Source organism: Solanum stenotomum, chromosome 7, assembly GCF_019186545.1.
Source record: "Solanum stenotomum isolate F172 chromosome 7, ASM1918654v1, whole genome shotgun sequence".
Lineage (NCBI taxonomy): Eukaryota > Viridiplantae > Streptophyta > Magnoliopsida > Solanales > Solanaceae > Solanum > Solanum stenotomum.
This window is the reverse complement of record NC_064288.1, coordinates 49,551,725-49,563,357: the sequence shown is the minus strand read 5'-3', so window position 1 is coordinate 49,563,357 and position 11,633 is coordinate 49,551,725. Positions and strand designations below refer to the sequence as shown.

General features: G+C 30.6%; 1 protein-coding gene across 1 annotated transcript; it reads right to left on the bottom strand.

Moving 5' to 3' along the window:
• Positions 1-575: 575 nt before the first annotated feature.
• LOC125871101 (cytosolic sulfotransferase 7-like) lies at positions 576-2,167 on the bottom strand. The gene is made up of 2 exons (XM_049551696.1): positions 1,927-2,167; positions 576-1,529 (listed from the first exon to the last, which is right to left on the bottom strand). The coding sequence occupies exons 1-2, from the start codon at positions 2,132-2,134 to the stop codon at positions 787-789; spliced, it is 951 nt and encodes a 316-aa protein (XP_049407653.1). The 5' UTR covers positions 2,135-2,167; the 3' UTR covers positions 576-786.
• Positions 2,168-11,633: the final 9,466 nt, after the last annotated feature.

The window sequence follows — 11,633 nt, the reverse complement described above, 5'->3', positions numbered from 1 at the left end:
GAATTTTTTAAAAAATTATTTTTTATGTCACCCCCCACCCCCCAGTCGCCACCCCAGCAACCCTGTCAATTTTTTTTTTCAAAAAATAAAAAATCTGTGGGTCAGGTCCTAGGTCAAATCTCAGGGTCGGATTTTGGAATGATCATTGGGGTCTTGTCCTATTGTGGGTGTCGGGATCGGGCCCTAGATCAATTATCGGGGTTGATTTTCAGTTTAGAAATTATTTTTCTAAAGAGTTTTCTTTTTAGTCTCAAGCCAAAAATAAAAGATATTTTCTGGAAAAAAAAATTCATTCACCAACCAAACATTAAAAAATATTTTCTACTCACCAACCAAACATGAGAAAATAAGTTAAAAATCTATTTATTTTGAAAGAAAACATTTTCCTTCTTACCAAACACGCTCTAAATATAATCTTTGCACGAATTCAGGTTGGGGATTTAGTCAAAAATATCACCCAACGGATATTTTCAAATTTGTTTTCCCTTTACATCTTCAAGGATCAATCGAATTTTCTAATATCGCTAATTGAAATAAAAGACGAACTCTTCATAATATCATAATGTACAAACATAATGGAAGAGGGATGTAAATACTAAATTGATCCATAATATATATTTTGAAACTCCACTCTTACATAACAACATTATAAAGGATTAAAAGATAGTACTTTCGAGCTTAAGATAACTAAAATACATATGAGCTTAAACATCAAACATATTACAAAGTCGAATGAAGTAATAGAAAAAACTTATTAAAGTAGATAGTATATAATTACTCGAAGAGTCAAAGTTGAAGGTCACTCCCTTGAAGTTTCAAGCTTGTAAGTTTGTCAAGTCGCTCTTCCATTTCAGGTGTCATGTGATTCTTCCAATCCCCAATAATTCCTTTTCTGAAAAATGAATTATTGGTGACGCCATAGAAGACTGATCCACTCTTATTAACCTCCAAGTTCTTAAGCCTTTCCAAGCTACACTTGTTCAAAACTATCTCCAAATCCTCTTCATTTCTAAAAGGTTTTCCAAGAAACAAGGCTATTTTTTTCAACTCCTTTTTAGGGTCCATTTTCAAGTTTTCATACTTTAAAAATAATATTTTTTGAGGCATTTTTTTACTTTCTTCCCAATATTCAAGAACATGTTCAAAGAATGGTCCATAAAGATGAACTCCATTGCAAAAGGACTCCACAGCTTCTTCTAAAGGAAAGGGATTTTCTAAGCGCTTATGACTATAGTTGATGAAATGCCACATTGAAATTAAGGTATCCTTAGGATTTCTTGTTATGTATATAATTTTGCAATTATCTGAATTTTTGAATGAATCTGGCAAAACCCTATAAGGTAAATGAGTGTGAAATAATCTTGGAGAGGGCATTGTGTATAGATCATGAGCTAAAGCTTTTGTATAATACTTCATACCCTCTATTGTTGAAACATGAAAATGAGGATTACCCTTAACCAAAAGATCTTCGTCTTCCTCTTTATTACCTTGCATGATGCATACACATATGGCCTTGAGCCATGTTGAACCTATAAGACAAACAACAAACATTAGAACGAAAATATATAGTTGATATATGTTGATAAAATATTGAAAATAGGAATTGAATTTTATATACATAACTTGAGATCTATATATACGAGTATTAGACATTCTAATTTTCAAATGTATACGCGCAACAAAAAACTCATAAGAAAATACCACATTCTAAATCTTTTAGAACTATATTCACAATGTGTGTACTTGGTATATTTTTCAATTGGTTTTTCATGTCTGATTAGTCAAAAAAATTTGAAAAAATATTTTTTCTAGGATAGATCTTGAAAATAAAAAAAATTACTTATGTAATGAGACTAGAAAAAATAAGCTTCATAAATAAAATTTCACGCTAATTGTTTCTTCTCCATCCCTAACCCCAACAAGAACCTGTTTTCATGGAAGATGCCAAGAGAACATCATTAGGATATGATTTGAAGGTTGCCTTTAGGTCCATGGCTGCCTTCATAATAGAAGGATTGCACCAAAAACCTTCCCACTGATATAGATCAGATTTATTCCAAGAAAGATTTTTGCGTACTTCTTCATTCATTTCCATCAAATTATTGATAATTGGTGATGATTCTTTGTCACTCATTTTAGGAATGGAATAATAATAGAGTGTTGTGGCAAATGAAATTAAGAAGAGAAGTAGTAGTTGTTCAAATGATTTAATATAATAATTGCCCAAATGATATGTATGCATGTATTTATAGGGAAGGAGCTATGCAAGGACGGCTCAAATACATTAGTAACTTAAACTCTAAAGCCAAGTTCGAAGTCCTTAATTTTTTTTTAAAATTTTTTTATGAAGTTTATTGTAGTCACTCCACTTAATTTTTCTTGAGACATAATATTCTAAATTTTTAATATTTTTTTCCTTTTATAACATTATTTTATATATATAAAAAAAAACACCTATAACCTATATTACTACTTTTAAAAAAAATAAAGCACCTCAAATTTGGGGTCCTAGGCAATATATATATGGCAAGGGATCAGCATCTGCTTTATGTTTCAGTGTTCGTATTTTTGGCCAGCAAGAGATTTCCATTGAAAAATGCTTTAGATTTTCATTTAAAATTCACTTATTAGTTAAGGAAATGCCCATATATATATATATATATATAAATATATAAAGTCTTTATGTTTTCCTGTATTTTCCCCTAAAAATAATTCGTATGTAAATTATGTTTGTATTATAACATGTTATTACGTTATGTGTTTATGTTATGAACTACCCTTAGTATATGGTTAAGCTTTTAACTTCTTAATAACAACGATGGATTAACCTGTAAATTCCTAGGATGTTTTAAAGGCATTAAAAAGTCCGCTAAAATTACACGACGTCTCGATTGCCGTCTTCGGGGTGGAGTTAAAGAAGAAGTTATTAAGAACACGGGTTAAAAGAGAGATATGAACAGGGTAGTAAGATTAAAAAATAATAAAAAAAAAAGATTAAAAAAAAGGGGGAAATATGGCTACAATTCCGAGATAAACATGATACACAGCGGAAGAGGGAGTACTGAGTAGGATTTACATCAATCTGCATATCATCTTAATCCTCAATCTGCACATTTACTTTTTATCACCCTTTTATTTTATTTTGCATTTACTTATTTGCTTTTTATTTATTTTTTACCCTTTTTTATTTTGCATTTACTTATTTGCTTTTTATTTGTTTTTACCCTTTTATTTGCTATATACTTTTTTCATATTACCTAATAGAGTCTGAGCGTATGTGTCTGATGTTGAGGCTACGCCTTTGCCTTTGTCTATTGGAATTGAACTTGTTGGTCTCGTGCTGAAAACAAATATATATAGTTATGTCATTTTTATATTTAATCTACTTAACTGATCTGCAAGACTGTTATCTTTTCCTTTTATATATTCAAATATTACATTTGGATATATAGATATAGTATCCATAAAATTGAGCCATCTTCTTTTACTACTAGCCTTTTGGTTTATTTTTTGATGAAATTTAACTATGGCTTCGCAGTCGGTTCTTATTAATATTTCATTTTTATTTAAAACCTATAACTTAAAGCTATTTAAGCCATATATTATTGCTAAAACTTCTGCATCTATACTACTTATATTTCCTTTCTCTTTATATTTTCTACTTTGATAAGCACAAATCTTTTCTTCAGTCTTATCACTATATTTATTTGGTCTGGCTTTTAAAACAGCTCCCCATCCTTGGAAACTTTCATCTGTCTCAATTATTAAATAATCCGTTTCTAATGGCATACTTAGTTCTGGAATATTTTTAACTCTTTCCTTAATTTTTTGTACTAATTTTATATCTTCTGTGTTAAAATGTTTTTGCCCTTTGCTTCTTGTTTTTGAATATAATGGTCCAGCTAGTTTTTCTAAATCTTTAATAAAGTTTCTAGCATAATTTACCAATCCTAAGAATTTTTGTAAGTCTTTTGTATTATCTAATTTATCAGGCATGACTAATACTTTTGTTGCTATATGTGGTTGTAATTTAACTTTTCCGTCTCCTAATATTACTCCTAAAAAATTTATATGGTTCTTGCATAATTCCATTGTCTTTTTACTTACTATTATTTCATTTTGTACAAATAATCTAAATATTGTCTGTAGATGTCCTAGATGATCTTTGATGTCTTTACTGAATACTAAAATGCCATCTACATATACTAAAACAAACCTTTTATAGTCTCCAAATATAGTATCCATTTTTCTTTGAAATATTGGTGGGACAGTTTTTAGTCCAAAAGGCATGGCTAGCCATTCAAAATGTCCTTCAAGACAAGTGAATGTTGTCCACTCGATACTTTCTTCATGCATTTTAACCTGCCAATATCCTGACTTACAGTCAAATTTACTAAATATCTTTTTTTCTTAGATTCGGTTGATTAATTCATTTTTATCTGGTAATTTATATGCATCTGTTCTTGTATTATCATTAAGTCTTTTGTAGTTAATTACCATTCTTGCTTTACCTCTTACTATCTCACTATGATTTCTAACCATGAATGTTGCTGATCTATGTTTTGAAGTAGATCTTCTTATTACTTCTAAATTTAATAATTCTTTTATCTGTACACCAAAATCTTCTAGATCTTGGTTAGTTGCTTCAATAGCAGCTGTTTTTATTATATATTCAGGATTTATGATATCTAATTTACATACCACTTAATTGTTTTCCCAATATTTTAAGGGTTTTTCTCCTATTATTTTTTTTCGTCTAATATTTTTTCTATACTATCTAAGTCTTTAGGACTTCTAATTGTACCTATCTTATCGATTCTTGTTTGAAAATTATATAATTCATTCTCTACTTCTATTAGAGTATAATCTTTTTCCCTTATATCATATTCTTCTTCATCTTCTTCTTCGTATTGTTCTTTATGTCTTAAGTCTTTACAACATTGGCTTTTCTTTTTACAGTCTTTACAACATGTCTGTAAATTATCGTTGTCTGGGGTGCTACTAGCTTGTCTCCCTTTTGTTTCCAGATTGATAGTCTATACTGGTGTGTAAGTTACATTTTTAAAAAATATTACCCCATTTCTTGTGATCAATGTTCCTCCATTGTTTTGTATCATGAATTTTAACCCTAATACAAAATTGACATTTATGCTGAGGTCTCTTACCCATATTCTGTCAAGAGTATACATTGGTTTATAAAATTCATTACAGGTATTTACAAAATTTACATGTGTCTTTCCTATATAGTGCTGATATGTATTATACGTTCCGTCCATTTGCATTGCTGCTATTGGCTTTTCCAAGGTTTTTATTAATTTTTGTGGTAATATTTTTTTGTTTATTATACTACATGTACATCATGTATCTACTAATGCTAAAGTTTCTAATTCTATATCTTGTATTCTAAGTCTAGCCAGTACTTTAATAGTAGTAAATTTTTTATCCTCGTTACATATTAAATTTTCATAATGATTTTCCAATGTCTCTATATTCATTAATTCTGCTTCTTGGGCAGATGTTTTGCACATCTCCCAGTTGTCTGGTATTTGTATTGACTCTGTCCTATCTTTTTCAAGTTTTTGTTTCCTTTTTCTAACAACATCATCTTCTGTTCTAATTCATTCATTCTACTTTCTAATGTTATTATTCGTAAGTTTATTGTATCATTACTTATATCTCTATTTTCACGCCCTTCATTTACTTGTATTTTTAATAAATTTTCTATGCATGTGATACATCATTAAGCATAGCAGAACTTACATTTTGCCCTTTTTCCTCTACTTGGATACCATCTACATAGAATACATTGGTTACTATTTATTCCTTTATTTCTTTCGAATTCATGATTACATTCTTGTGAAATATTCATCATTGTACTTATTTGTAAGTCTTCGAAATCTATGTTTTTAAATTCTAAGCCTATTTCGTTTATTAATTCTTCATTATCCGAATCAGAATCGACAGACATGTTCTTTTGTGCTATTTCTACACTTACTATTGAATAGACACTCTTATTATCTGATATATATTCATCTACATTAATTAATGTTGCTTGGAAATCCTCTATTAACTGCGAGTTTCTAGTTCTACTATTATTTCTTTTAGGACATACATTTGCTAGGTGTTCTATACTTCCACATGTGAAACATTCTAATTTATTTTTATAGTTCCTATAGTTTCTAAATTTTCTAACATGTCTATCCTTATTTAGATATGGTTTCTTAGCTGAAGACCTTCTTAGATAATATCTTCTATTATTATATTGTTGATCATAATAAGGTCGGCGTTTCTTGTATCTCTTCTTTGGTTTACTTTGTTCTTTATCATAATTTTGGATTGTATATATAACATTTTTACAGAAATCCATTTCATTCTGCTTTAATTGTTTCTGTATTTGTATATTTGTACATTTTTTTGTTAATATTTCCATTATATGTTGTACCTTGTGTCCTACAGACCATTTACCATTAGGGTTTTGTATTACCCCGTCTCTTTTATATCATCTTTCTTCTATTTCTCTACCTAAAGCTCCTGGTAATTTATTAAACAACTTCTTCCCTAATTCTTCATCAAAAGAATTTCCACTAATTGTGCAATAATAATAATAATCTTTTAGAAAGGCTTTGATGTGGAACCAACTTGTAAAGCTTAACTGTTCTAGTTTTATTAAAGCATTTCTTTGTAGTACTACTAAATCACTATTTGGATCTTCTCCTGTAATTAGACTATGTATCTTATTTGTAAAATTATATGGGTTTGCTCCCATATTTACTAATGGTTAGAATTCTTGTGGGAAATTAGATTTATATGCTTCCCATAAGGCTTTTACAGATTCTCCTAGAAAAGTTTTCATGTATTTATACATTGTTTCTGTGTCTGCATCTTGATATGTTTTTATATAGTCTGCGATTACTATTCCTTTCCATACATCTATTACCGCATTCCACATTTGCGGATCATGTGCAGCTATGTTTAATATTTTTCCTTTACTTCCCCCTTCTTGTAACCTGATAGGTTCTTCTATTGACATTCTTCTACCCATTGGTCTTACATTTTCTATTACCGTGTCAGAATTTACCCTAAATATTCTTCTTCTTGGTATATTTCCTGTACTTGTGTCTATAGTATGAGGTTGGGCAGTTCTTTGGAATGGACTAGCACTTGAACTGATGGATTCCATAAGTTCTTTTTGACTTAGTATAGAATTCCTTTCGGTTTCATCTTCGCTAACATGTATCGTTTCTATTATTTCATCAAGGCTTGCTAATCTTTCTTTTACTCGTCTCTATATCCTAAATTATTTGTTCTGAATTTGCATATTTTAAAATGTCTTTCTACCTCTGTTATACCCATATTTCCTATTTTACATCCTTTGCATTTAAACGTTATAGTCTCATTATCTCTATATCTTTTTTCTGCTTCTTGCAACGCTTCATCTACTTCATATCCTTCCTGTATTATTTCTACATTCATTAATTTTTTTTCGACTTCTGATTCTATTTCATCTTCTAAGTCTATTTGGTTAGAGTAACTATAATTTGTAAATCGTATAGATGTTTCTCCTTTTGTATTAGTGTACATTAGATGAGACTCTGATGTAAGTACTTTCTTTTCATTAAAATTAGAAAACTAACAAAATTATGTTAATGAAATAAATAAACATAACATAAAAAATAAAAAAAATACAAATAACTTTCTTTTAAAAAGATAATAGAATAGAAAATAAATTAAAACAAAAAAAATAAAACTTACACCATGTAAATTGTAATTTTCAGCAATTCACCGTCCGATTTGGTAATTGGAGAGTGTGATTATCCAACTAATTACATCAAATTACGTGCTAATCAAATAATTACATGACCATTGAAACAAATTAGAGTGCGTAAATTAGAGAAAATGACATAAATAGTCCCTTAACTATAGGAGTAGGTCTAAAACGGTTCCTTAACTATATACTTAACGGATTTAGTCCTTTAACTATTCAAAAACTTATTAGCTTTAGTCTCTTAACTATACACTTACCGGTTTTAGTTCCTTAACTATAAACTTACCGATTTAGTCCTTTAAGTATTCAAAAACTTCTCAAGTTTGGTCTTTGTCCATTTTTAAATACAAATAGCTTAGGTTTATATTAACGAAAATCTTCATGAAATTAACTCTTTAACCCATTTTTAAAGTTGTTTCTCTATTCCCGCCCTTTTTTCTCCAAACTACTCTTATGAAAAGAACAATAACGTCAACGATTCAAAATAAAATTAATGAGGAAAGAAGATATAAGTCCTAATTTTATTCAGTGAGGATAAAATTAAGCATATAATTGTTGTTGATGACTTGAATCACACTTGAATATGTTAATTAGTGTGGATTTTATTTAATTTACACAAATTTCTTTACGTAAAATAAAATGAATAGAATAATAAAATTGATCGTTCAATGAAATCGTTGAAATACAAACTTTGGATTTAAAGGGTAATAATTTTTTTTCTTTTTTATAATAAAGTTAAGCAGATTCAAGTCATTAGTAGCAATAATATGCTTCATTTTATCCTCCGTTGAATAAAATTATGGCTTATATTTTCTTTCCTCGTGTATTTTATTTTAAATCATCGAGGTTAAGATTCTTTGCATAAGGTTAATTTGAAGAAAAAGTAGCGGAGAGAGAGAGAAACAATAGAAAAAATTGCTAAAGGATTTAATTTCTCGGGGGCTGGATTCCGTTAATATTAACCTAAGCTATTTGTATTAAAAAATTGGTCAAAGACCAAACTTAATAAATTTTTGAATACTTAAAGGACTAAAATCGGTAAGCTTATAGTTAAGAGACTAAAACCGGTAAGTGTATAGTTAAGGGACCAAAGCTGATAAGTTTTTGAATGGTTAAAAGACTAAATCCGTTAAATGTATAGTTAAGCAACCATTTTACATCTACTTTTATAGTTAATGAACTATTTATGCCATTTTCTCTCGTAAATTACACCAAATCTAGTTACAAGACTTTTCAAACTGCCATAAAAGATTTTACGAGTTGACTTCAAACTGACGAATTCGCGTAAAAAATGAGACCACTCGCCATTTTAAACACATAAACACAACTACTGCCACCACCATCGCGCCTGCGACTCTATCTCCACCATAACTCCGGTGAGTTTTCTCTCTGTCTCTTCCCTTCTTCTTCATATATCGTCTCTTTCCCTGCATCTAGATGGCCTCCATCCATGTTTCCCTAGGTCCATGGTAATTCGAAAATAGGGTGTGTGAATCGGTGAAAATGTTGAGCTCATGTTTTGATTTGCTTCCTCATGTCACGCTTCTCAATGATTAACTGCTGTACCGAACTATAAATCACGAAATTTGGGAGGGTAAATGATCCATGTCCACTGAATATGTTGTGCACATGAGGTGCTCGACGAATTGTCACACTGAAATTCTCACACTGCGCATCCTGCCTGTCAGTTTAATCAAGTTGCTGTTTTATTTTCCATTTTAATAAAGTAATCCAGTTTGGATTTTTAAGTATACCCTGTACAAAAATGTATAGGGGACCTATGAGTCTTAATATTTCTATTAGGAACTACAAAATTTGGACTTAAGTTATCTAATGTTAAGAATTGTAGAGGAGAAAAACTTAGAAGGAAAAAAATGGATTTCTTTTTAACTCACTTGACAACTCTAATACAGTAGGCTTGGTTCCTAAGTGTACTAGCCGAACATGGAAATGTTATTTTTTCTTTTTCTATTTGGTTATAACAACATACCCAATGTAATCCCTCAAGTGGGGTTTGGGAGGTAGAGTATACGCGGACCTTACCCCCATCTCATGAAGGTAGTTAGATTTTTCAAAAGACCCTTGGCTCAAGTGTTAGTAAATCAAAAAAGAAATATGGTAGTGAAGAAAACGTGACAACTAATATGGAAAACAATACAAAGCATTTAGAAAAAAAGAATAGTAACAACAACGAAATAATGTAATAACCAAAACACAATTGGCAACAGATATCAAAAGCGAGAAACTTCATGAATAAGGTTAATACTATGACAGACACGGTGCTCCAGACTCTCACCAAGCCTAATTCCGTCAAAAAGCGAGACAACACTCGACTACCTACTAATATTTTCCACGACCTCCATGCCCTCCTATATAAGGTTATATTCTCAATAAGTTGAAGTTGTGTCATGTTTGTTCTAATCACCTCTCCCCAATATTTCTCTAGCCTACTCTATGTCTCCATCTCTCCTCATACCACCATAACTAACCTCTCACACCTTTCGCTAGGACATCTGCGCATCTCTTCTTCGCATGCCCAAACCATTGAAGTCTCGCTTCCCTCATCTTGTCCACCACGGAAGTCACTCCCACCTTGTTCCAAATATCCTCATTCTTAATCTTATCTCTCCTAGTAGGCCCACACATCTATTTCAGCATCCTCATTTTAGCAACTTGCATCTTCTGAATAAGAGAGTTCTTGACTGGTCAACATTCCGCGCGCCCTATACAACAAAGTGGTCTAACATCTACTTTGCAGAATTTACCTTTAAGTTTTGGTGGTACTCTTTTATCAGACAAGTATCCATAGGTGAGTCTCCATTTCATCCGCCCCTCACCAATACGATGTGTGACATCATCGTTGATCTCCTAATTTGTCACAACGTTATATATGACCCAAAGATAAGCAGAGTAATCAAAAGTCTACTAGCTAAGGAAAAATCTCACATGCACTTTTAACACTGTTTACCTCCAGATTTTTCCATGGTAAATACTAAACTATATGTTTGAACCAAATTAAATTAATTAGTCATGGTTAAGTGATTTTGATGAGATGAGAATAAATATTTAACTATGGTTAATTGATAGAAGTTTATGTGTAAACACATGACATGTATCTATACACGTTTTTGTGTGAACATAGAGTACAAATAAATTTTTACTGTTCTTCCTCTCTACTCTTTGTAAGTGAAATCTATGTATTTCTTAGTATAAAAATGATTTACTTTTTTTTTGTCATCAAAGAAAATAAAATGATATACTTTCGGACTTCAATTCTAATTGTCATTGTAGTTAATAAATAAAGTTGTGGAGCATTAGATGTAATAAGATCGGCAAATACAGCTCTAGAGTAACACATGCGAATTTCATAGATGTGTTATGACTATCTTTGTGTAGTCAGAATTTTACATATCACAGCAGCAGAAGCAGACAAGAACCGGAACAAAAGAAAATATATGAATTTTCATGAATTTCACTTCAAAATAGAAACTAATTAGAAGTAAAAAATTAATAATCTAAAACACTCATCCCATCACTCTATGTCTTCATAACTCCAATATTAATTCCTTAATCAGCAACTTGATTTCTGGAAAAGTACCTTACAAACATTTGGAGTAACCATTAACATTCCTCCAATATTGTTATCCAATAAGAACTCAACTTCTAAACCTTCGGAAGAAGCTTGGAGTGCTCCACAGTTTATGGGAGAATGTACCTCATGATGGTTCTTTGAACTTTCCTACTTAAACTTACCAAAATTTAGTGGAATGACCTTTTCCCCATAATTTGCATTAAATCTAACGAACATAGATTGTTATACATTTTACGGAGACGAAAAGTGTTAACTTTTGGCAAACTTAAAGCACCA